Below are 27809 nucleotides of genomic sequence, written 5' to 3'. Positions count from 1 at the left end.
ACCATTCATGACCAGTTGGAGTTCTCAGGCATCTCAAAGCTTACTTCAAAGCAAAACATATTTAATGAAGAACATATAGTGTCCAGTGTCTCTAAAAAAGTCCTTGAGGAAACCCAGGACCTATTTGTAGAGGTTGATCACTGTGCATGTGGCTGTGCTGCCACCAGGACCTCAGCTGATGTGGAAGGTGAATCTGCTCTGCACCAGGTGCATGGACCACCTTGGGCTAACTGATCTTTACCTGTAAACATCCTAAGCCATCAGGAAATGATTCCAAGGAAGAAGCTAACCTATGGGACTGATCCCTTCCTGCCCATACTGCCATTCATGTGAATATAAAAAATTGGAAAATAACAATTTACCAAACCTAAATAAAATATTTGTCATGTTGTAACTACTGATGCTCACGAGGTCTCCAACCTGCAATTCCATCTCCTGAAAATCCTGAACATCTCAAGAGCACAAATGCATCCCTCCCAAAAATGCAGAGATCTGAGAAGTGTAACGGCAGCTACTTGGAGATCCCCAACTCTACTGACGTGCTACTCAGCTGGTTAGAACCGCGCGTAACGAGCCAGCTCCCTTCAAATTGGCTGACAGAGCAGACCAAGTTCAGCTTATGTGCCTCTACAATGTATGTCTGTATCGATGCCAAACTTGGACAACATTTTGGCTGGCTTTTTGGAGAACTGGCTAAAGAATTTCACCACTTCCTTTTTGTTTTGTTACTACCCTGCCAGTCTTTCTAGCAAATGCTCTATTTTTATTTGACATATATGCACATGGTCCATTTCCATGTGTGTGTGCCTAGGAATATATTCCTGCTCTATCTTGCCCTCCCTTGAAGAGTTTCTCTGAACAAAATGAACTCTCGGAAAAAGTCCAACGAAGTTAAAATGCTGCACAGCAAATTTATTCTTGTTGTTATAGGCCCCCATTCAGGAAAGTACTTAAGTATGTGCTTAAGTCCCATTGAAATTGTCAAGACTTAAGAACATGCTTAAAGTCAAGCATATATTTCCTCCAAATTGGGATGTATTTCAGCACATGCTTAAATGCTTTCCTGAACCAGAGCCACAGTCAACAAGAGTGTCCTGTGATATACACGGCTTGTGCTACAAGATTTACTTCTTACTTGAGACCTACCAGTGCTGTTCTATGAATATATGCTTCTTAGCTTGCCTCTCCGTTGGTGGCACTCCAAATAGCTTACTGGCTTTTACATTTGGACGAGAAGTTGTGAAAGAAAAGAGACGAGAAACTGGAAAAAAATTGCCCTTACTAAAGCAATACCTTGGCATGCCTGATCTCATGTTGCAGCCAATGATTTTTTTGATTTGTGCTATTGTGTGTGTGGTATAATTACTAAGACAGATTTTTTTTTTTTTTAATGGCACAATAAATAGGATATTTCCTGGCCTGCTCTGCATTTTGAATACGATTTTCACTTCCCCTTTGGGTTCTGAGTGTAAGGAGAGTAAGTGTCAAAAGGCAGGAGCTTTCCCAATTTTAAAACAGAGAGGGTGTAACCATGTGTAATGTGAGCCTAGATTTTGATTGTAGGGATGATGAAATCAAATCCCTCCTTAATCCTTACTGGGAAACATTGAGGTGAATTAGCCTGCCTACTTTTCCTAAATTGTTAAAATCCTTTCGAAAAAGAAATGTGTCTTAGTGTCATCAAAAACATCACCCTACTTCACCCTAGAGTCTCAGAGACCATTGGACCATTGTGTGGAGTGGCCTCAGTGCAAGGAAAAATGAAAGGAGAAGGAGAATAGGTAAAACCAAATATATTATTTCCCTGGAAAAAACACTGTGCTTTCCAATTACGCAACTCTTTCCAGTGCTGCCATTTTTAAGCTAGATGCTTAGTCATTATTAATGACGGTGTATTTCTTTAAAGCTGCTATAGTTTGGGAATAACTGGAAATGAAACTTGCTTTTTTTTCCCCCCTTAAGGTTCATTAAAATAATGTACAGCTGTCTGTGTGCATTGCAGTCACTGTGCATGTACCAGTATTTTTGTATCAAGTCAAGAAGTTTATTCTAGGTATTTCATTTATTGCAAAGCATTAGCTTGAACTTGAGAAGAGCTCCCTGTTCACATTGTTCAGCTGTGCTGTGCAGTAGTTGGAGGCTCTTGATAGTACTCCTACTTTACAAAAATACTTGGCACAAGCTTATAAAATCTCTGGAAGGTTTTTTCTCCTCCCTCCCCTCCCTGAAACATCCTTAATTTTGTTCTTCGGCAATGTGTCTGTGCATCCCCCACTTGTGCACACAAATGTCTTTAAGTTTTAATTAATTCATTAAAAATAGCTGAAGTATTTAAGGAGGAGCACCTTATAAATAGTAAAGGAAAACATCTTGTTCATTCTTGCCATTACTCAGACAGAGGCAAGCAGCTGGTATGGTGGTGGGGTTTTCCTGATGTGATTATCCCGAGTTCCAGGGCAGGACCTTGCATCAGTGGGTGTGAAGTACCTAAACAGCTGGAAATTAAGTCGAAAAGCATATTTTTTTTTTAGTAGGTAAACTAATAAAAATAAGCTTATGTGAAACAAGAGGAGCAGAAAGTGATTTTTCCAAGATGGAGCAAAATAATTCCCTAGAAATTCTGCCTCCACAAACTCCAGGCTTTTCTGTTGCTGGGTTCACACTCATCAGTCAAAGCAAAAGGTGGCTGGATTCATCTTTTGGATGTGCATCTTGGCCTTGCCTGCACAGGAGACCTTCCCTTCGGCATCGCAGTTAAACTTCAGTGGGATGAGCATTGGCCAAAGAGTCCCACCCAACAAATCCTCGAATCAATTCTACTCTTCCACAGTCACTCAGGGAATTTGCCTTTTCAGGTGAGGTCTTTCTCCATAGGGAAAAGGAGGCTCTGAAACCCTTTCACAGCTTTGGGACTTAAAAAACTCAGTGTCCTTTCTCTCAGTGCCCACAAAGCCTCATGGCTATCCCCAGTTGCAATTATTAAATCAGAAATATTCAGCGTTACTGGCAGGGTGAGTGCATATATCATCAACTCGTTCCTTTTTGTAAGCGGTTGATCACTTCTGCTGTGCTCAGGGAAGCTACGTCAGAAAGCTGTTGTGCACATTTGTGCATAACAGCAGGGATAACTGGTGTTTCTCTAGCTTGTCGATTATTTGTTCTTTTCTTTCCATCTACAGTGTGAGTTCTTGTTCTTGATTAAGCTATTATTTAGTTCCTGTGTTTCTGAGCGCATAACCTTGGACAGATACATAATAGGCTGGTATTTAGACCCTACCAGGGAACTTTAAGCAAGCTGTTTTCCTTTGAAGCTAGAAGTGACTAAGCCTGGGAGGTTCTCTGTTCTTCCTCATCTCCTTCTGGTAGTTAATAGCCTTCACAAGGGATCTTGAAACACTCTGATAGGCCTTTGAAGTTGTTACCCACTAAGGTTTTGCTCTTTCTGAGTGCTGAACATTGAATTACTGACTGCTGCTAGAAGCAATGAGAAAGGATTCACAAAACCAACAGAGCCTTGCCTATAATTTCAGCAGAAAAAGAGCTGAATTTAATGGATAAATTGTATTGCTGGGAAGATTTTGATTCTGTTCCCTCCTCTGTCACCAGTTTGCCTTGTGATTTGTGGTAGAGTTTTCAGTCATGCCAGTCACATGAGATCAAAACCCATGAGTCAGACTTCACCCAAATCATGAGCCTGGCTTCCAGATCTAGGAGCTTTGAACAGAGATCACACTGTTTGTTTTTTTTTGTTTTTGTTTTTTTTTTTTTGTTTTTTTTCAGTTAATCTTTTGTTTCTGGAATTTCCTCTCTCTATTCCCAACATGTCTCTAGCAATTAATGTTTCCCACTGTTTTGGAAGTGTTGGGAAGATATTTTGACCATTTGGGGCTGTTGGAGGCCTTGTTTGACCTCCATAATTAATTTTGTTTTTATGTCTAAGTGAATCTTATTTCTTCCAGACTTCACATCTTTCTCCTGTCCCCCTTGACTTCTGCATCTCTTAACATCACACAATGCATCACTTCTGTGTCTTCATTGCCATTCATCTGCTTTGTTCTCCAACAATCCTCTCTCATCTTGAGAGAGTTTTTCACCATTACCTTGCAGGATGTAAACTTGTAAAAAGATGCAGATCTGGGTAACCCTTAACCTTTGTGTGAGAATATATAATTGGAGAGAGCAGAGAAATGGTCCCCTGAGTCTCTTTTCTGAAAAAGGTGGAGTTGTTCCTTGCAGCACAAGAAGTGGTGATGAGGACAGGCAGGAGATTGCTTCCATGCAGGATGGAGATCTGGAACTTTGCCTATTGTTGTGAGACAAGATCCCTTTGCTCACAAGGTATTATCAGGACTTGAGAAACCAGGGTTTTACACTCACATTGAAGGGAGTCAGGTGAAGAGTGAATCAGACTCAATGGAGTTCTAAGCCAAAGTAAATCTAGAGAAGGTAAGATGAGAATCAACCCTTCTGTCTGCACTTGTTTGCCCTCTCAATCATTGATCTGTTTTTCTTCAAATTGTAGGTTTGTAATGTATTGTTTGTAGACACAGTTAGACAACTCCATTGTGAAGGATATGATTATGATTGAGATGGTAAAAAAGCCAAGGGGAAATTTGACATCATATTGCTGTTTTCTCCTAGAACATTTGCCTCTTTTCAGGAAAGGTAAGAAGTTAAAATTTCTTGGCAATGGTTTAACAAGCCAAAGCCAAGTCAACAAATGTGACTTCGCAGTAATTATTGTGCATAATACAGTGGTGCCACTCTTTCACTCACATTGGTGCCAGATCTTGTATTTACCATGTGCCATGCATACGACAGCTCCACAATTTCAGGTAGCAATGCAGCCAAACTGTAAACCCTCATATCCAAATATCTCTAGAGTGTTTGAAGCCAAATCTGAACTCCAAAAAAATCCTCTAAACTTTACAATGCGTTACCTCCAAGCCTTGATTCCATGCTCTATATTTTGGTGGATTGGAAAACTGGAATTTGTTTTTAAACTCAGAATCATCAAAAGCTGTGTTCAAGACATGGAAAAGATTCATGACGCCTACCAGAAAATCTTTCAGCTAAATATTGCACAGGCAAGGTCTGAATTTGTAGCATCTGGATGCATCTCAAAATGTTTCTTGTTGTGCTGTGAATGTTTCACAGTACTGCGATAATTAGAAGTGATTCCTTCTTTAAGATAGAGAAATGCTACCTCACAGCTTGAATATTAATAAGATAAAATTTATGAGAGCAAACAGAGTAATATAATACTTTCTCCAAAGGGAAAGGGCATGTATTTGCTTAGTTCTTTCATCAGCTGTTTTCGGACACACACTGTGTGCATAAAATGCAGTTATGCAACCCGTGTGGGTCAACAACGGAAGGTTGGTTGCTTCACCAGGATTATAGGAATCTTTTAAACACAATGGTACCACAAATTAAAATGGAAATCTATCAAAACCATTATCGTCCTGAAAGCTTTGGCCACAAGGGTAATTATTGTAGAAGGATGTTGTCCTTGGATGCAGCTTTGGCTCAGTTCAGCCAGTGTTATTTGTATCCCTCTATGGCTCAAAGTCAGAATTTGCGTGGCTACGGACCATAAATTTTTAGAGGAAAAAACAGGCTATTTCCTCAATGCTAACACTAGCAGTTTTTTATTGCTTTGTAGTGGTTTGTAGGCAACTCATTAGGTACTAGAGATAGGAACAGACTGAATGTGGTGGCTGAAATCTGCCTTGAACTTTGGAAGGGTTCGGATGGAGATTTCTGTCTGGATCTGGTTGTTTGTGTCTGAGGCTGTTGCTTTACTGAATGTGAACAAGAACGAGGGAATGTCTGGAGCACTTGGGTTTAAATCTAGACCTGAAGTCCCACATTTTGTATAGTAAAACAGGGAAGCAGACCTTGGGCTGCAATCCGCAGACTTAAATAGAGCAGAAAACCTGTCCTGAGTTTTATTGCATGTCCATGAAGCAGGCAGTCCTGTAGGGATGAGAGTAATCAAAAGAACATACGGTCTCCTGGATATTGCTTGCCATTAACAAAGGACGCAACTCCTTTACCCAGAGCTGCCCTCAGGAGAGACACCAGGTTGCTTTCTCATGCTCCTAACGAAGGCTGAGTACTGGAGTAACTCCATTCCTGTGATAATAAACTATATAAAATAACAGTCACTGTCAGTTATTTTTAAACTGGTTATTTTTCTTTCAACATCCAATTTTGCATCTTGAGGGAGGTAAGTGACTAACAAGTCTGAAATCTGTTTTTCCTGTCTTTCCATCCCTTAGGCTGGTATAGATGGAGAAAGCATTGGAAACTGTCCGTTCTCCCAGCGGCTCTTCATGATCCTGTGGCTCAAAGGAGTTGTGTTCAACGTCACCACTGTTGACCTGAAAAGGTAAAAATTGTTCAATTTAATTGAAAATAGTGATATGAACTAGTGTTTGCCCTATAGAAAGGCTCCACCAAGTTAAATCAGATTTGTATCTAGCCTAGAGAGTCTGTGGTGCACAACAAAATAGTTGGGATTCAGGTTTGGTTTTATTTTTTTTCACTAGTGGAATGTTTTTATATTAAACAGGGTGCTTGAGGTAGTTTCAAATTCTTCTAACCACAAACTACAGAGAAAAAGAGAAGGGCAAACTGATTTTGTAGGAACTATAAATATCTGTGCAACTACCTGACCGTAAAGATTAGTGATTTCATGGCTTTTTCTCTCTCTGCAGAAAGCCAGCTGACCTACACAACCTGGCTCCTGGGACCCACCCACCTTTCTTGACTTTTAATGGAGAAGTCAAGACAGATGTTAACAAAATTGAGGAATTCTTGGAAGAGACTCTTGCACCTCCAAAGTAAGAACTTGGGATTTTTTCAGTCAATATTCCATTTCCTAGCAATGAAAGATGTCCTAAGAGGAGTTCCTAAAAAGCACTCCCTCCTATGATCTTTACTTACAGGAGTAATATTTATTTATGAAACTTGCTGGCTTCAGTGAGATGACTTCCATGTGCGAAGGTTACTTGTATGACTAATAACTGCAGAATGTTTTCTCTGTACACACTTCAGGATGCCCTTGTATGCAGAATTAAGGAGACCAATACTAGAAAAATTTTGTAGGGGTCTGGTGTACACATTTTGCAAAGCTAAAAATAACTTGGAATAGATGCCGAGAATTGTCACACAAAATATCTGTGCCAGGAAAAGCATTTTTACAGCAAAAAACTGGAGGTTTCTGTGCTGTATGGTGTATTAGGAAGGTTGGAAGGGGAACTGATTACAGAGTATGAGAGGCTCTGGAGGCAGGAAGGTGCTCATTATTCTAGTCAAGAAATGACAAGCTATAGTCATTGTTATGACTATTAGTGTAGTCAAGAAATGACTGGAAGTTATAACCAAACTAATTTGGATTAGAAACAAGGCACAGATTTTTTCAGTATCAATGATTAACTATTGGAACAAGCTACCAAGGAAAGGTTCAGATTCACCAGATATGCCTTAGTTAGTCAAACATTTTGGACTTAATAAAAACATAATGGGAAAAAAAATCGTTGGCTTATGTTTTGGACTTTATGAATCAATGAAAATTGGCTTGGTTCCTTGTGGAGTGTTATACCTCCAACTGAATCAGCAGCTATAGGCCAGTCCTGAGGCAAGAGACCAGATATTTAAATTTTATATAATCTGGTCCAAGACCACTGGAATCAGTAGAAGTCATTATTTTGTGTTGGTCTTTCAAATAATTTTCTTCCTTTGCACCAGATTTCTATAAAGAACAATTCAGAGACTGGAAACTTCGTGTTTCTTCACCTGGGTGATACTAACACGCCTTGCTATTACATCCTGGAGTACATTTTCAGCGTAGGGAATTAGTCATGACTGCCATTCATACATAACAGAATGAGCTGACTGCCAAACTCCCCTGCACCTTTCTGGAATTTTATGCTTCCTTCTTCTTTAAGGCCACTGTATCTTGGATCATGGTCACATAAAACACCAGTGCAATTACCTTTGTCATGAAGACATCTTTGTGTAACTATCCAAACACCTGCCTTGATAGACACGGGTATTATTAAGAGGGACTTGCCAAGCTCTTGTTTTGAGATAAATGACATCGTTAATTGCAGTTCCTTGTACAGGTCTTTTTCCTTTCTTCTTATAAATTGTATTTGTAATCATCACTATGTTGCTGGCGTCAAGGTGTGACTCTCCACATTGCTTCTCCCTTTTCAGGTACCCCAAGCTGGCTGCTAAGCACCGGGAATCAAACACTGCTGGAATTGATATTTTCTCCAAATTTTCTGCATACATCAAAAATACCAAGCAGCAGGATAATGCTGGTGAGTAGGATCATTACCAAATGAGCCAGGGAGTTTATGTGCTTAGAAGGGAAATAATTTTGCCATTTTCCCATCATTTCATTGTAAACGCTGTTCATATGACACCAGGTACAGCTGCTGATCAACTTGAGATGGTAGGTTCAGTGGACTCAATTTACATGTCCACAGTTGGATTGACTACATTTATGCTAGTAAATATAACAGGCTGCAGAGCATCCAGTAGCCACTTTACCAATTGCCATGGCATGGCTCCTGTCCATACAGCCCAGCTTCCTCACCAGAACAGGATCCCATACTGCTTAATGGAAGTGGCTGGTGGCCCGTGTTACCCCCTCTACTCTGCCCAGGCACTGCTTAGAGGAGCGTGTGTTGACTGGACCCAAACCCATACTAGTACTAATAATTTAGTGACGAATGACTGGGTGAGAGCAACTCGTGCCCTGACCCTTCACAATTTGTTAGGTGTGACCATCAGACTCTTGGCCCACTTATCTCACAGTTATGTTACACAGTTATAGCTAATTTGCTCTAAACTGTGTTATGTCAAGACATTAAACATAAAGTAATTAAATGAAAGAATTGACTTTAAGAAATGTAATAGCACTCCATAAGCTCCAGAGTTTCCCTCACATGTTTGTGTGTTCAAAAGCAATCCCCCTCCCCAGAAGCTGGATGCTACGAGTATTTGCACGCATCCTACATTGTCTTTGTAATGAAGTAGCTTTTCTTCTCCACATTCCTTTCCCCTCAGAGACACACAACTACAGCTAGCCTAAGCTCCTGTTGCTCCATGAAAGCTAATCGATTTGCCTGGTCTAGTGGGAGGTGTCCCTGCCCATGGCAGGGGGTGGAACTGGATGATCTTTAAGGTCCCTTCCAACCCAAACCATTCTGTGATTCTATGATTCAACACTGCCACATCCCTTGAGATGATCTAGTGGACTATCTGCAGTTGCTCACTGGTGTACATCTTACCTTATATTACTAGTTTCACAGACAGAGACCCAAGGCATGTTAAACACCATGTGCTCATATCATATCATTCAGACACGACTAGATTTTTTCAGGTTCCAGCTCTGCCACAGATTTCATCTGTGTGATTATATTTCATTGCCTGGGGCTGACCCATGAGATGAAAATGGCTAAATGATGATTTATGACAGATAACAATCTGCTCCATCATATTTTTGCGTTGTTAACAGAAGGAAATAATTACAGTGCTTCACTTCTCAGGGAATGCTAAAAAGTTGGGGCTTTTTTTGCCTAATGCTAATGGGATGCTCAGCTAGCCTCTGTAGGAAGTTGTAAAAGGAAGATAAATTAAGACTTAGACTAAATAGATGTTACAGTAAAAATAACTATCTTAGCCATTTACAAGGAATTTTTATGGTCTGCTCCGCAACTGTAAATCTTAAATTCAGCTGTGATGCCCCTCGCATTCTAAACCAGCCACGGGTGTCTGTCCACATACATAATCCCAATGGGTTGCTTCTCAGTGACTCTGCAGTGTGCAAATCCCCAGGCTCCCAAGGACTGGCAGCTCCAGGCAGTAATAAATGGCTATCCCAGAGGTGTCTGCGTCTGGCTATAACCAGAACTGGAATTCAAGGTTGGATATCCACTACTATGAGATAAGGAATCTAGCCCTGCAAAGTGCTCGTGACCAGGTCTCCGCACCTTTCCTAGCTGCAGTGTGATTAATGGGAGCTTTACCTAGTTCTGCCTTACAGACTCTTGGTTTAGTTACTCTTGAAAATAAAAGGAAAGTCCTTCCCAGCATCAACTGGGAGCACCAAGGTTATAGAGCAGAGAGATGTTCAGCTGCAGGAGAGGAACAATCTCCGTTCCCTGCAAATGTCCTTGCTCCGTTTTGTTGGCTGGTTCATGCTCCTGTGATATCCAGACACACTGCGAACCCTGAACGTACTGATGCTCAACTTTCCTCTTTGAAGTGGAGAAAAGCTTTCAGCTTAATTTTTTACAGCTGCAGTGCAAGGAGAGTAAAGCAGAGATGAGCAGAGTATAAGTAGCACCTACATGTTCTTTCTGTCAACGGGGCAAAGTACCTGAGGACCTCGGAGTCCTTGGGACTGTCAGTGCAGACTTACGCCATGGGGGAAGTAGACCTTGATTTCAGCAGAGTATTTCACTTTCAGTTTTCCAGGGGCTAAGTAGGAATAGCTTTTCCCTTATCCCAGGGACATTTTACCCACTTTCCTCTCCAGCTCATCTGAACCTTCAGCAGTTAATTCTTCGGGCTGACTGGGATGGCAGATATTGAGTTCATCAAACGGCAGTTGTGTTAGATTTCTTAAGTAGTGAAAAGACTATGTGCCAAAAAGAAAGGACAGCACCACTCCACATATTTCCTAATGAACGTGTTTCTTTTTGGTTGGTATTTTTTAAAATTGGGACACAAAGATCTAGGGCTCTGGCCCTGATCTGATACGTGTCATTTTGCAGCAGGTTCTGATGCATTATCTTTCCTATATAACAGCAGAAGTAGTTGTATATAGTTCTGTAATAGTAAAAAACGTATTATAAGCGAAAAATATAATTACTTAGGAGAATGTCCCTGTCTCCATGTGGGCAGGCAAAATCCAAAAAGAACAGGTTGCTGCTTGTGGTTATGTCTTATGCATTTCCTGTACACCACAGCTCTCAGATACATGTCTCAGAGTCATCCTCTGTATTTTCTCCTAGCTCTGGCTGACTCAAGTGCCTGGGTTCAGCTGGGAAGCCACACCAGTGTCCAGGACATCAGTTGCACATGGTCAAAATACACAAATAGAAAAGATTTGTTAATAAATCAAAACCAGAATGGACAATCCAGACCAGTACATAGAAAATAATTTTAATTTCTTTTGGTTGGGAATAGGGGAGTGCTGAATTGGTACCAAGTCAGCTAAAGCACCAAACATTCTTTTGGTTGGGAATAGGGGAGTGCTGAAGACCAAGTCAGCTAAAGCACCAAACAACAAGTTGTTTAAATTATGTTCTTTCAACTTGGGAGTCAGGAAGGTGAATTCATTAATGTGTGGGAGATCAGGCTGGGAATTTGTAGCATCAGCCTATCTCTAGCTGTAGGAAGTGTGGGTTAGGTGTAATTATATATGATCGTTCTTCATAGCACACTGGTTTAGCAGACATCATGCGGTCTCCGTAACATGAGCTCTTGCTACAGCCCGTGGCTATTAAATCTTAGCGGAAAAGTGGTGTGAAGTGGTTGGGATAATTAATGAGATTTGAGCAGTGTGAGGATACTGGGTGTGAGAATTAATGAGAACCTAATGCACACCCAAGATGAGCCCAAGCTGGTGTTCCTCCCAGGAGGCTTTAGAGCCAGAGTCATGCAACAAATTCAGACTCAAAGTGATGCCATCACTTGGTGATGTCATTGCAATGTTTCCTATTCTGAGAGAGGTGGCGAGAAGGCATCAAAACAGAACCTATAGCCTTTAAGTACCTAAAAGTTTCTTGGTTTTTTTTTCTGACAGTGGAAAAGTTACTGAGGAAAACAAGATTTGTGATTTCTTGTTTTAGTGTCTGTCTGAGTTCTTGCATGTAAATGAATAGACACAACGATGCATATGTCTATTTGTTTCTAAGATTGTGATACCCTCTGCTGGCAAATATGCGAATATATAAAGCAAGCAGCTTTACAATCAGGGCTGAAACATCCCCTTAACAAAATGGGTTTCCTTCTATTGAGACAGTTTTCTCTTACAAATGGGACATTGTCAAAAGAGCAGTATTTCGTGGTAGCCTATCGATTTTGACAAAGTTTGCGTGGAAAAAATAATGTTTTTTCTGGATGAGTTAAAATTACTTTGAAGTAAACTGCTTTAACGTTACAGAGAAAAACAGTACTTTTTTTTTTTTTTCTGGATCCATGCAGTACTTCATTAGCCACACGCTGTTATGTTTTATGCCTGGCACAGACGCAGGTGATAACCTTCTTCTGTAAGTCTGCATGGCAATATGTTATTGATCATGATTCATTTACTTACCAAAGGTATTTGGCAGCTTGGCTGCCCTGGTTTAATAGTTCCCTGAATTTCTGATTCTTTTTTTCCATCTTTGTTTTCCTAACTTTTCTGTCTTATAATATAAAAATGTTGAAAGGTTTGGAACGGGCTGGCGAGGGCTGTAAGCCCAGAAGCAAACATGCTCATGCCATATCAAAGTCCCACCACTTTTAAGCTTCTTGAAAGGGAAAGAATTGATTCCAGATTCTCAGGATGTGGCAAGCTGTGTTTAAAGAAAGTGTGTGCATTTATTATTTCAAGTCGGTTAAATTACAACGGCCTTGATTCTTTCCACCCCCCGTGTCACTCGATAATTTTATAACAGGCCTCTCTGAAGGAGTCATCTCCTCATCATGGGATTAGATCCGTGTCTCGCTTCAGTAGCACAACCGGCTTATTCAGTCCTCCGGCCATTGCCACCAGGCTTCACGGCTTGTGTTTGAGAGGACAAGTGCTCATTCACACAGGAACAGGAGTCCTTGGGAGGGCTGAGTGGCAGGAGTCTTAAAAATTATTTCCTGGATGCTCTTGCTCAAGTTTTCATGGCCAACTTGAGGGTTTTGGGTTGCTCAGTGATTGTCTAGTATCTAGAAGGAGGTCTTGTCTGAGCACAGGTAAGTAAGTCAAGATCCTGCGAGTTTACTTTGGTTGATGCTGGGCAAGTCACTCAAGCTCTGTGCGGTAACTGGGGTGGTAACAATTTATGGATTCATTGGAGAAGGATGAAATTGAATTAATTGGAATGCTGTGTATGTGTTCAGTCTCTTGCTTTTTATTTTTTCTTGCGAGACTATATACTGCAAACCAAGGGGACAACCTATAGTAACCACCCATTAACCGTCCCGCCTAAAATTGTAAGTTCTTTGGCTCATAGAATGAGCCCTTTGATTTCATTTATGAGTTTAAAAAGTTGTTCTTGAATTGAGTTCTTAGGGGGGCACCAGCTCCAGCATGGGTGGGCGCATTCATTAGTGGTACGGAAGGATATTTCACTGCACGGCTCTTCAGAAGGCGCTGAGCCGGGAGACCACCAACATGATTTCATGCAGAGGAATTTCCAGCCGTCTGACCAGAGTACTCCGCTTGTCTGGTTTGGATTTACATCAAGAGGCCAAAAATAAAAGTGCATTTAAATCATTAACTTCCATGTGATTAAATGCTATTCACCTCTTTCAGTAGCTGCATCACACTCTGTGGTTAAGCGCGTGAGGTGGGAAACGTCTCTTCCTGTGCTGTGTATGTATGCATGCAGTAGGTATGCACAAACACGTATAGGGCTGGAATTAAAACTGCCCTACATCAGTTTAGACAGCTTTGACTCTGTGGAGTTACTCCTTGCAGAGGCTGGACAGCTGCTCGGATTCTTTCTGGGACCCATCGCACACCTCCTTCAATAAGCAGGATATCATCTGTGGAGTTACTCCTTGCAGAGGCTGGAAGGCTGCTCGGATCCTTTCCGGGACCCATCGCACACCTCCTTCGATAAGCAGAATATCCGTTCACTCCAAAGTCCTACAACAGAATATTTACTGTGACAACAGCTCTGTGGTGCAGACCCTTTCGTGGCACTTGAGCTGATGTACGCAGCCGGGAGAGGAGCTTCTTGCTGTTGTGGGTCAGCCTGTGTCATCCTGACATGCGTGGTCTGGTCTGGTCTGGTCTCCAGCAGCAGGTTGGTGCAGGAGAGCAAAACATCTGTCACCAGAGCATCTCCGTGCTGGGTGGGGAAGGTCATAGAATCACAGAATGGTTTGGGTTGGAAGGGACCTTGAAGATCATCCAGTTCCAACCCCCTGCCATGGGCAGGGACACCTCCCACCAGCCCAGGTTGCTCAAAGCCTCATCCAGCCTGGCCTTGAACACCTCCAGGGATGGGGCATCCACAGCTTCTCTGGGCAACCTGGGACACTGCCTCAGCACCCGCACAGGAAAAAAATTTCTTTCTAATATCTGATCTACATCTACCCTCTTTCAGCTTAAAACCACACACCTTACATGCGTGTGGGTGATGTCTGTGTATCAACTTGCCATTAAAATTTTTACTTCTTCCCCTTTAGTTGCAGAATTTCCTTTTTCCACTACAAAACCCCACACCTGTCCAGGGCCCAGCACAAGCCAGTTTGTCCTGTGCTGTGACAATATTAAGTTTTCTCTGACATGCAACCAGGAAGGACCAGAAATAGCTTTAAAATTGTTTTAGAGAAAAGGACTTGCTTTGTGATGGAACATATCAGGATGACAGATCTTTAACTTTGGCATTTTGAAGCACAAAAAAAGCTATTTCAGAACATTTTAAACAAGTTTTTATGGCTCCCTGTGAGCTGAGCACTGTTGGGCTCGCAGTAGCTAAAGTGCCTGGCAGCTTTACAAAACCAGCCCTAATATAAAAAATACCCAGTCTTTAAAACATATGTAAAATAGCTTTTCTGCAACATTTGTGGCACATAAAGTACCAAATACATGTTGGCGAGTGTGATATAAAGCTTTTATTGCCATTCATTTGGGATGACCCATATAACTCACTCGTGATATGTTAATAAAACCGTTCTCCGCTCTGTCTCTTTATGAAAACACACATGTAAAGACCACTCAAACAGTGGTGAGAGCTGTGTGCTGACTTGTTAAGTAGTGCCACAAGTTGCATTTATCATCTGTCCCAAGTTGCTTTATCTGCTTTCTGTCCGGTAATCAAAGACTGATTCAAAAATGCTCAGAAACAGCAGTTTGCAAAAGAAGTTTGCTAGAGAAATAACTTTTTGAAAGTTCTCTTTTAAATCATACTGGCTGGAGGCCCAGAGCCATCAATATTCTGTCTGGTACCAGTGACAGCTTTAAGGACCAATATCTTTTGACCTGCCAAAACTAAGAAGTGGAATTTTATGCCATTGGAAGGAAGAGGTTTTCAGTTTGCTAAAATGACAACAAACCATCATCTTAAGCTCAGAAATATGTACCTTACAAGGGAATGTTTCTGAACTTTCCTATAATTTATTTTTTTCCTTCTTCTAAGACCTTGCTAATCAAAGTATGAATATTTCCTGGTGGAAATGTGAACAATACTATTTGAAGACAGTATGAAACTAAAACTAAAATTCTATGTAAGTCTAGATGTGATCAGACTGCAAGCCCTCCAAGGCAGGGACTTGCTGCGCTGATGAGCACGCTTAGGTGCAGCCATTCTGGGAACGGTAAATATCTACAATTAATTTACTAGCAGACATAATTTTCTGACACATCTGTGCTGAGGTAGTTTTGAAACCATAGCATGCCGTAGGGAGGGAGAGTAAAAGAAAGAATATATATATTTGTGTAAGTTTGAGACAGAGAATATTGAAAACCCTAAAAACCAGTTGACGTACACTGCAGTCAATGACGTTAATGATGTGCTCAAATTAAGGCACGTTCTTAAGTCTTTGCTGAATCAGGATCTATATGCACAGGCCAGGCCTAGATTACAACACTTGCAATGGGAACAGTAGTTGGCAGACACTCTTCTGTAAGAGGGAATTATTTCCCCTGTGTGTTTGAATATTCCTCCAAGTGCTGCTGGCTCTACTGGGATGCTTTGTTCTGTTTCCCAGCCGAGCTCCCATGCTCGCACACAGGAGCAGTAGCACAGCTGGAAGTGGATTAGAGCAAGCTGGCGGCAGCGATCCTGGGAGGAATTAAGCGCCTCGCTGCTGGAATGGGAGGCCCAAATTACATTATTATTTAGAATGGAGTTTTAACTTCATTGCTGTATGGTTTCGCACTGGTGGGTAACTCCCCTCGTTGCAGTATACATGATGCATCTGAAGTATGTTCCCCACAGCAAGGACTTCGTTGAAGTTATGGCCTTACTCAGTAAAGTGTCCAAATCTTACATAAACAAATGTCCAGATTTAAGCACCCAACTGGTCTTATTGTCCCGAGAGGATTGCTGACAGGCTTGTATTTAGCAATTGTAGAGTAAGCCATCACATGATAGAGAGCCCAATGACTGGCTCCTGGAAGTCAGTTTGCAAAACTGTTGATGACTTCAAAGGGAGAAGGATTGGCCCAGAAAATGTGTTTTTCCCAAAGCAGTTTTTTTGTTTTGTGCATGCAAATGTTCTTCATAAAATAACAGGGAAGAGAAGAATGAGACATAAATGCAAATCACTGTTGCTAATTTTATTTATTAGATCAGATCCTAAGTAGTTGACCTTTAGCTTGAAAACAGTGCTGGGAATAAGGTGACTAGATGGGAACCGGAGACATAAATATCCTGATTCTTCTGATTACAGAAAAAAAATCCAAAATTTCATGGAGTTTGAGGCTAGAAGAAGCTTTGGGTTATTTACTGTGATCTCCTGCAAATCACATCCCTGTCAATTTGACCATTGAGTATGTCTGTTAGTATTTCATCTATTAGAGTGTAAATTCTTCTGCATCAGAGCAGAGAATAGGAGAAACTGAAGTGTCTTTGATGTGCAATGCCCCTCTAAGGGGGGAATTTACTGGATGAGAGAGGCCCAGCTGATGGCAAGAGCTGGTCCGTATTCTGCACTGCAGAGGAAGGTGAATCCTGGTGACTCAGCTGGTCAAAGCTGGAAAACAAATATTCCTGGACCTTAACCTGGAGTCAGGATGACTCTCAACATGTGAGGAGGGCATTTACTCTGAAAGGCTTTCCGCACCACTCCAAGGTGTTGGTGTGACCATTCCCATCTCTAGCAGAGAATGACCTGGTGGCCATGGATAAGCCCCGTAACACATCTGATTAATTGCATATCGGGAGAAAAGGTACTGTGATCTTTGCAAGCATCTTAAGTCTTGAAGTGTGAGATTTAATTATGGTCATCATCTTAATGCTGAGTAGTAAATTCTCTGTGACACTGGTGGTGATAGAGTCAAACTACCTCCATCCCTGTTCCAAGACATGCCATGGAACTTAGGAACTTCAACGTGCCATGACCTGCCCATGTGACTCTATCTCCCTGCAGCCCAGTTTCTCCCATTTCTACCAGAACTGGAATAAAGCCTGACTTTTCTTAGTCTCATTATAACCACCCCAAGAAGTACGTCCACCTTCCTTCTTCCTTGTTTCTTGCTTAAACTGTTCATTGGTTTGGCAACGTGGAAAGTGAATTTGTCCAACTTCCAGTCATTAGGCCTTTTCATGCCTTTGTCGATAAGGCTGAAGAGCTCCCTCACACTTCCCAGATGTTTTGTCCATGAGTGAGCATCCGTGCATGTTGGCCTCTCTGATCAGCTGAACAAGTAAGACTCTTCAAACCTGAAGTTTTCCAATCCATGAGCACCGTATCATTGTTCTCCACTGATCTCTTGCTCAAATTTTGAAAGGCTTTTTTAACTGGGGACACCAGAACTGGGAAAAATCTTCTTAATACTTGTTGCAACAGACGGAATATGACCTCCCTATTAGTCCTTGAGAATTTTTCATACATCCAGACATAATTACAGCTGGTTTTCCTTCTGTTCCTTTCAGAGGGGTTAAATTGAGGCGTAATCACAATGATCCTAAAATCATTTTGTGGAGCTTGAAACAATAAAAAGTCTCAAAAGCAGAGAAACAATAGAAAAGAATTAAGATGTGAATCATTTGTAAATCTCATCGTCTCATGTTTTGTTTGTATCTGAGTAACAATTTTTGAACACAAAGGGCAGAAAATACTGGAAACATTAAAAGACAACTATTTGAGAAGGAGATTTGGTAAGTGAGCAGAGGGATTTGGAAACTCAGTAAGCTTTAGAACTTCATCCTCAGGTGCTGCTAGCTAGGCATTGTTGTGTTTTCCTCTCCCATGTCTTCACTCCACCACTGCTGAAGTGAAATAACTTAGCTGAAATCAGTGGAGTACAGTCAGGATAATCCTGGTGTAACCAAAAGCAGACTTTAATCCTCTAAATTAAATCCTGGGATTGAACAAAATTGATATTAAAGATGCAAGTGCTAACAGCCTGTAGAGAATGATCTTCTTTGCTTAAATATTAGAACACAAGGGGTCCCCACAGCACTGTCACTAAAGCCCAGTTCCACTCTCTACCAGAAGCTAACTTCACTCTTACTTTAATGCAGAACATGTAGTTAGTTTTTCTTTGTTAGTCTCAGAATCATCTTGTTTGCTCTTTGCTGTTAATACAAAACTTTGCACTCTGGGTAACACACAACATCTTAAAAATCAAGATACCAGAGCAATAATCTCATACTACAAAGAATTGGGTTTATAATCTGCAGGATTTGATGGTGGGTTATTTTTTTTTTCAGGTTTCTGATGCAAATCAGCTGCTGCTTGTCTGCAGTCGGTTTAGGGCCACCTGCACAAGACTAGCATTGCAGAGGTCAGGATTAGGCCCTTGGGGACATGGTCTAGAAATGATGCTTGTCACCTACGTGCTGCTACGGAGCTACGATGATTTGTGAAACGCGAGTTAGGTGCTGTTCCTCCTGGGGAACTTTTAAGCCAGTAGTTTTACATTCACTTGCTTCCTGCCCTGGGGGTCACTTGGACTCCTGAGAGACTTGGAAATGAACCTTTCTTTTGGTGTCATTTGAACACCTGGGTTTGCTTCTTAAAAAACAGCATTTGAGGGTAATCCAACTGCATTCTTCATGACAACGTTACAAGTATTACATTTGTTTCTTGCCTCCACTCTAAAACTGAAGAAGAAAAGGGAAGGAAGAAACCTGAGTTTTTAGTCTAAAACTAGAAACAAGTCAAACCAAATTTCATAGATACTTGAAATATATGTGTTTAATTTTCTTTGCAAGGACATTATCAATTCACCTGTTTCACTGGGAAATTTGGGAGTAGGACAGACGGTGTCACACAAATAGAATGATATCTCTTTTTTTTTTTTTTTTTTTGTTTGTTGTATTTACAGTTTATCCCCCTCAACCTGAAAAATACATCCACAGCTGGTGCATTACTGTTTTTGCCAATGTAAACTTTGTCTGAAGACTGCTATTATCCTTCTCATATTTTGTGTATGGGAAGTTGGAAGGCAGAGAATTTAAATGATTTATATAAGGTCTCATGGAAAAGCTTGAGAGGAAGAGACTCAGGTCTCCTAAATCCAGGTAACCTCTTAACCCTTGTATCATCATGCTCTGCCTTAGGAAAGGGTACCTGGAGGATCAAGGTCTCAGTCTCTCTAAGACTGAAACATACCTTCTATGGTGTTTTTGAGACAGGTTTGTCAAAATATCCCCGACTTTGGGATTGATCAACCCATATCATCAAGGGTTTGTAGATAGGTTGGGGAGGGAAGGGGAGAGGGATGATGAGCAAGGGATCATCTCACCTAAATCTGTCTAGAAGTTATACATGAGTCATTCAATAATCCTGGCTTTTTTTGTGATCAATGGAGAGGAACATAAATCCATTTCTAAAGGACAGTTTTATTTATCTTAAAATATGGATCTAAAGCTGGGAGAACTTCCTTCTGTGTACACAAGTAGGTGTTCATTGATTCATTAAGTGAGCAGGAACAGACAGATCACAAGTTTTCAGCGTGGTTGTGTGGGTATTTACCTTTATTGTGGGAACATGCTCAAGTCCCTGTTCCAGTGAATATTGAATTATTTATCTAGAGTGGAACATCTTCAATAGGAGAGGTGACTCACCCCAGAAACTCCCTTTAGCCCAGAGTTAGGCATCTAAATGCCTTGGATGCATGGGAGCCAAATCTCCAGCCTTCTCCTCTGCATTTCCAATGGCTTTCTTAGCAACTGCCCACTCATTTGCCTCTCAGTATAGACTCTGCCCAGAGCTGGGGATTTTACAAGGCAGAAACATGCCTGGAAAGGATGTTGCAATACCCAAATTGGCAATGTACTGCCCTTTGGGGAGTAAGCCCTAATATTGAAGTAACTTGTAAAAAATGGGAGATATTATCCTTCATCACTTAGGTGAACTGTGAAGTTCTATTCACAGGGCAGGATTCATCCCACCTAAAACTTCACCTCCCTGAAAGTTAGGTGTCTGGTCTGAGCTAGTCCTTGAGGCTTCATCTGTAATTCAGGCAGCGAGAAGGGCATGTGTGGAGTGAGTCACACCAAGCTCTTGGGCAGTTGGAAGGAATTGCCCTCTGGAGATGCTGAGTACCTCTGAGCAGAGAGGGAACCTACAGAACCAGCTTGGACAGGACACCTGACTCATAAATGGCTGAACAAAAGAAATGAAGGCAGCAGTCAAATCTCAAGAGTTATATTGAAATCATAGGGGAGGAAGATAAACTGTTCAATATGTAATACAGTGGCGCACACATTGCAGCCACAGCTCCTCCATGTGAGAAGGATTAATCCATGCAGATTAAAGTTACAATACTCTATTGAGCCTGCCTGAAAAAAAACAAATGAGCAGGATGGAGAAACAAGAGAGTGAAAATATGAATCCTTGGTCTTTAATCAGACTGTCAGACTAGTAGAATGATATTATTTTCTTACCTTAAATTGCTCTTTCTTAGCTGGTTTCTCTCTCCTACTAGAAAACAGTATTGGGTCTCATATAATATCAAACTTTGTGAATCTGGAAGTGATCAGGAAAGGTGGTTTGTTTTTTTAAAGGGAAAATAAATCTCAGATTGTTTGTGTGAGACTGTGAATATTTATGTACTGTTCCCCCTTTTCCCTCGTTGCGTATTTCACCAAGTTCATTTGCGTGTGTTACAGGATAAATCTTACTGGAGGGCAGTGGAAGAAAGCAGTAAAAAGGAAAAGCATCAATCAGTGATCTAGGGTAGCAGTAGGAATCGTTGTTCAGTTTTGTAGGTGGATCATTGTTTGTTGAACTTGCCCGAGCTTGACAATTAAGAAACTTGGCAGTTCTGCCGAGGTCAGTCTCAGGTGGTTTCAGATGATGGCTGCAAGAGCCATTGTGTTGCTGGGATTCGATGACTTTGAAGCCTTGTTGTCACTGTGCTTTCAGTGGTACTCACTTCTGAAGAGGACCACATATATTTTGTGGAAAAATGTTTATATGACAAAAAATGCCATAGGGGCTTTGAGTAACTTGAATTATTGGCAAATGTGGGCTGAATTTGGTGAATAATGACTTGCTTTGGAAAGTAAAATTATTTTCTCTTAAACTTTTTTAAACAAAAGGTTATTCTTTTTATTTTTTTATTTTTTTTTTTAAATCTGGAAATGACATGTTAATTTTGAAGATTACCAGCATTGTAAAAGTTATGTGAAAATGATTGAATGTCTAGGCACAACTCACGTAACCAACCATCTCAAAACACAGCTCTCTTTCTATTTTCATATTTGTTTGGAAGTCTTATATTATTTTGCTCTAAGTTTGTTTTAAAAAAGTGAACTAGTTTTGTTCTCTTTTACCGTAAATCAAATAGTTTTTATGTTCAATTTGGTCAACGAATCGATTGTTCTTAATGCTTTTATTGTGCCCTCTATGCTTTGCATCTCTTCCCATAAAAACTATCAAGCAAAATCCTCATCCTGCAAGTGGTGCCACACAGACACATAAAATAGGAGTCATCTCACCTAATTTTAGCTATTTTAAATTTAGGTAGCCAGTCTGCCTATTCTCCAAAGACAGAGAGAGAGAGAGGCTCCTCTGGTGGTAATTCAACTTTTCCTAGGCTGCTATTTTAGGATGGAATGGTTTGCCTTCCAGTGGCTCCTTTAGGCCACAGAGATTGGCGTTTATGTGCTTTGTCTACTTTGCTATTTCTCCTTGTCCCAGCATTAAACAAGGAAGGAAATATTTGGAGTTCAAGGAAGGGGAAGAAGAGTCCTTGTCTGACCTCTGCAAATGCTGTGGGTGTGGGCAGTCTGAATCAGTTTTACTTTTTCCAAACCATTTTTCTTTTACTACTTTCTAGTTACTTTCCATTTTGCTTCAGCCTTATTTGACCCACAGAAAATAGAGATGGAAACGACCGATGACGCTGGAAGTTTTATGGCCGGTATTATTTAGGAGGTCAGATTAACTGATTATAATAGTCCCTTTTGGCTTTAAAAACTGCTGGAGAACTCCTAACCCCATTGAAGTCACAGCAAAACTTTCACGGGCTTCAATACAGCCAAAATTTCACCCTGAGTACCTAGCAATGAATCTTTGTCATCTGTCCATCCCCTTGACTTGAGGGGTTGCTCTATCCATTACATTTTCCAAAGTTTTGTTCACATGTGGTATAAATACTTCAAGACACAAAGATTTCTCTTTGTCCCCTGGAAATAGTTGCACAGGCTAATAGTTTAAGGAAGTTTTTGCTTGGAGAGTTGAGTGACAGAGCCAAAGTCTGTTCTTGGTTGAACTGGAGTAAATATGGAATAGCTTGTTGACAATACAAAGTTACTCCTCTTTTATGTCAGTGTAACTGAGAGCACAATTTTGCCAATTATTAACTTTTGTTACATTATTTGTATTTCTGTGCGTGTCAGGATTTGTTAATCTCATTGTTCAACATCAAGTAACCTTTTGCTGAAAACAGAGCGTCATTGTGAATTAGGTATCATCAGCTAAATTGAACCTCACCCTCTGCATTTGACAGATGGTAATACATTCATTAAATGTTCTGTGGTTGCTTTGAGGTTGGAAAGTGCTATTTTTCTGGCTTCTAACTCAGGATTCTTAAGCAAAGTTGTATAAAAGCATAGTTTTGAAGGGAGAAGGAAAATCACAAAGCGCTTGTGAGGGTTTTTTTCATTAATATCGTTGTTTACTATTGGTGGGATGACACGGCAGGACTGTGATTGTTATAAATTGTCTTTGGCTGCATAAGTAGCCCAGAAGGGAGTAGTGAAGGGTGAGAGAGATGGTTCCACCATGGATTTTGTGTATACACAGGTAGAACTTCTTGGAATTTGAAGTTACGTTAAATGCATCACTGCTGGTGCCTTTGTGCTTGGTGATTTTACTGTCCAGAAAGATGGTTTCCACGAGTTTAGATATTGCAGTTGTTGCAAGGGTGCTCTGATGACAGGGCTCCTCTCGCAGAGCTGGTCACATTTGGGATCTCTAAGTTCATACCGAAAGTCTGCAGGGTGGGGAAGCAATTGGAGGTAGAAGTTTCAGAAGCAGTGTAGAGCCACACTCTCAGGCACAGTGCCACTTGGTGTTGTAATATCGGATCCTCCACCCTGACATTACCAAGACAATGCAAAGCTGAGATTAGACACTTCGGGACAAGCTCTCCACACAACTGATTTAGGGGTCACCTAACCCCAAGTGCAGAAGAGAAGACTCTACTGACTACAGAAGAAGCTCAGGGTGTTTAATTGAACCCTACTCATTTAATTTATTCACTTCTGGGAAGATTAATCCCATCGATTGACTTACAATGGAGCCTCAGCTGTTATCAGCAAACTTGTTTAGTTATTTAATGATGTTTCCAAGAGGATAAGTTGCCAAGGGAATTAGCTGCTTAGCCACTTCTGAAATTAATTGTGGGTTCATAAATGGGGAATTAGTCACTTTTTAGTTAGTCACATCTTTTTAAGTGTCTTCATTCAGTCTGGTGCTGTGACTGGTATTCACAAGACCCCTGCTCTGGTGAGTCCTTGCTGTCCCCTGTGTTCTCAGTGGAGACAATGTATGGAGTCATCCAGATTTTCACAAAATAGCCAGAGTATGGGAGGTTTAAAATTAAATCTTTCTTCTGCTGGGTTCGCTCAGTAATATGAACCCAGCCAGATCTTTCCTCAGCAAGAGTCCCAAAACCTTTATAGCTGTAGAATATTCAGAGAAGGTTATTTCTTGGTCTCTGTTCATGCTTTTTCACCTTCCACATAATGTTTAAACATCAACCAGACAAGAGAGAAAGTAAGAAAGTTAGTTTTTCTGACTTTAAGCCGTGGTGTCAGCCCTCAGTTGTGATCCACTGAATGGTGAGTTATTTACAGAAAGTGTTTCAGCAGGAGACCCATACAAATCACCTGATACTGCACTGGTGGAGTCTCATCTGGCAGATCTGGGCTGACATCACATTGGAAAGGCCTTTGAAATTCAGTCTTCCAGTTTCCAGGAAAATGCTCTCCTTATACCACTGGTAAAATGACAGTACTTCCCCAAGATTTTTTTTGTAAGAAAAAAAAACAAACCTGAGCTGCTTTTGATATCTCTCTCTTGTGGGGTGTTACTGGTGAATTAAAACATAAGGTGGGTTCTCCCACCCATGCCAGCATTAGACGCTTGGCTTCCTCCAAGATGTGGGGCTTAGAAGCCTCTTGCTTCAATATTTTGGAGTTTTTTTCACACATCCTCCTACTTTGAGTGGGGATTTCCCTGAGCACCTTCTCAAGGAACCTAAGACTGCAAATCATACAGATAAATCTGAAAGTGTCAGGGCACATAGAAATTAGGATTTGCAGCATGGGTATTTGCAGATGGATTTTTTAAAATAAAGTCTTTAGCAACATTGACAGGCTTTAAAAATCTTACCCAGCGCACCTAAACTCCAACTGAAATGTCAGTTTTAGGATCTTAATTCTCTTAACTTTTCAAAATTCCGTCACTGTTCAGTTGGGAGAAAGGCAGTCTCCTTTGTTTACTACTCTTCTGGTTTCATGGCTGTTTTGAGAGAATTAGTAGGATCAGAAGAGTTTTCATTCATTAAATGGGGTCATTGGAGTCTACCACAAGTAGTGGTCCAGTTCTTGATTATCAGGACATGTGATGGCCCTGAACTTGTGGTGATTTCACTGGGAGATCTCAGGATCCTGTGGGCTCCAGCAGAGCCTGTGAATTAGGTCACAGACGTGTTGAACCCTGAACGTACGCTTATTTCTGGCCTAAAGCTGTTGTATGCAAGCGCCAAGTATGAATTCAGATAGATGTTTTTCCCACTGTCACAAGTAGGCTTCACTCCAGGCATTGTTTTTGAGACAGCCATGACGCACTTTGATATATCAATAAGAGCAAAAAAAAAACCAAACCCAACTCTAATAAGTTCCAGAAAAGTTACATAAGCACATCCCACCTGATGCTCGTGTCTTTGTCCGCACACCTAACTCACCCCATGGGCCAGCACAAGGAATCTAATGTCATACTGATACTGGAAATATTGCACAGATGGCTCTGAGAACCGACAGTCCTACTGAGTGAAGGGGTTACTGGAAAATGCTCGGTGTTAAGCCAGTTCTCGAAAATCTGAATACACAAAATTGAATTAATTCACAGTAATTCGATTCCATTGTCTCTAAATGAATTCATTGTAAGAGGACAGTGTCTGAGGCTGACCAAGAGAAGGAGTACCCTCTATTCAACAGGTGTTATGGGTCAAACCAAAAAGAGATTGCTAAAGCTTTTGAGTGTTGCCACATGGGGGTATATTCCATGCTATGCAGTTACTACCCTTCAGTAGAAGTTGTGTGGGGGAGCACAGCTGCAGACGATTAGAGACACCACTGCCAGCATCTGACAGCAGAATGTCAGTGTCAAAATTCAATTTGAATTGATTAAATAAGGGATGGCAACACTTTTGTTTTATGGATGGCAACACTTCAGTCGCTTTAGATGCTCTGCTTTCAGAAATAAAATTCCTTCCCTCCCTGCTATGTTTGTTGGGGTGTTTTCAGTTGGATTGCAGTCATTTCCCCAGTCAATCAATTAAGCCAGGATTTGCCACTGTGTCTCAGAGTCAGCCAGAAAAGAGCTGCTGTGGTTCCCTGGTGCTTGGCCAAGAGGCTTCAGTGGGAGGAAGGCATCAAGCGGCTTCATCTGATGACTCCCACCACCAGCACAAAGTTTAACGGATGTTAGGGCAGCAGAGAAATCATGTTCTGTGGTGTTCAGCTCCTGCTCTCTCCATGGCCCTGGACATGCTGCCTTTCTCTCGGTGCCAAAAACACAGGGGCGGCTGACGGCAGAGCCAGCAGAGCTACCTGTGCCAGCAAGCTGCTCCGTGCGGGGCGATCGCTGCAGGCTTTTGGAGCACGCACTGTTCTCTGTAAATATATTTATCTCCATAGACCTTGTAGTGCTACACCACCTGAGTAACTTGATGCATTGAGTAGTCTCCCCTAAGTTAAAAGGCAGTAGGTTACTCAGAGATATAAGATTTTACAGGATTAAATGCTGACTCCAGGCCAGATCTGCAGCAGGTATAAATCACTGCAGGTAATTTTCACCAGCTGAAATTCTGGCCCTAAGCCCATGAGTCATGTTGTTATTTTTTCACATTGTAAATTCTTGCTGTTTCTTATTCATATTGCTTTAGCACTTTGGGGCACTTGTCAGGGGCCAGAATCCCATCGTGCTTGTCACCCTTCGAACAGAGATGCAAGAGACCCTTCTTGCCTCAGAGTGTTTGCAGTTTAACGCACATGCAAACCCGCGTACAGGCACTCAGCTTTCTCCGAGTGCATTATTGCAATCAAGTTTTTCTAATATCCTGCTGGTAATGCGTAAGAACACAAATTCTCCACCCCAGTTGATATTTTTATGTAAAAAAAAATCTACACTCTGCTGTATAATACGCCTAAGTGGCATTTTAAGCCTAGAATTTGTTGGAACCAGCAGCAGTGTGGGACATGGTCTCTAGTAACTGAAGTGAGAGGTCCAAAGTCTCTTCTCCTTTGTAATACCTGTTTTGAGACATAGCAAAAAGAGAATTTGCAACTAGAAGTTGAACCTTAAGTGAGGGGCATGTCTCATCTCTTCTATGTAGCATTGCATTTAATTATTGTTATCTTGCTTTCATTTCAGGTGTGGTGTAGTGTATCTTCCAGCTCCGTAGAGCTCTAGTGAACATCTCTGGAATTATTGCTGTTGTCTTTAATTACTCTGGAAGGTGTTTAAAAGTAGGAAAACTACAACTTTTTTAGAGCTGAAGTATTGCTAGGAAATTCCCCTGTGTTACAGTCCTACCTGGGTGCTTAAAAGAAGAATGTCGTGGCTTACAGATCTCTGATTTATCGTACGATGGCCTCAACAGGCCAGAAGCATATCATAGGCTGTATGTGTGTTATTGGTATATCCTACTGACAAGCCGTTCTTTCCTTCCATGATCTCTTTCACTGTTGGTTTGGGGTTTTTTTTTTATTTTTTTATTTTTTTATTTTGTGCTATCTATGAGAAGACATGGCACAACAGTTTCCTGGGTCCCCTTTTTCCATTGCAGGATCAGCTTTACCCTCAGGCAGACATCGCTGGGCTACTTGGTCATCAGGTTGTGTAGGCACAAATTAACAACAAAGAAATGGTTCTTGGCTTTTTTTTTTTTTTTTTTTTTTTTTTGATACTACCATCGCCATTGACAGTGAGTGTTTGTAAATAATTATTGGTCTGCCCTAATCACTTAATTTCTTTTTGGCAAAGCCCTCGAAAGAGGCTTGGTGAAGGCTCTGAAGAAGCTGGACGACTACCTGAGAACCCCTCTGCCTGAGGAGATTGATGCAGACAGCACTGAAGAGGAGAAAGTGTCTAGACGCAAGTTTCTGGATGGAGATGACCTTACTCTTGCTGACTGCAACCTTCTGCCCAAACTCCACGTTGTCAAG

At 41.2% G+C, this 27809-nt stretch overlaps 1 protein-coding gene across 1 annotated transcript; it reads left to right on the top strand.

The window, feature by feature from the left end:
• Positions 1-27809, top strand: LOC104459374 (chloride intracellular channel protein 5-like; the record flags this gene model as incomplete). Its single annotated transcript, XM_010083300.1, has 5 exons — positions 1-132; positions 6285-6394; positions 6723-6848; positions 8227-8333; positions 27628-27809. Coding segments are annotated over 5 exons (657 nt in total), but the record flags the coding sequence as incomplete, so codon positions are not given.

Source organism: Pterocles gutturalis, unplaced genomic scaffold (assembly GCF_000699245.1).
Source record: "Pterocles gutturalis isolate BGI_N339 unplaced genomic scaffold, ASM69924v1 scaffold29160, whole genome shotgun sequence".
Classification (NCBI taxonomy): Eukaryota; Metazoa; Chordata; class Aves; order Pterocliformes; family Pteroclidae; genus Pterocles; species Pterocles gutturalis.
Note: the sequence above shows the minus strand (reverse complement) of the source record. Positions and strands in the feature narration are given on the sequence as shown.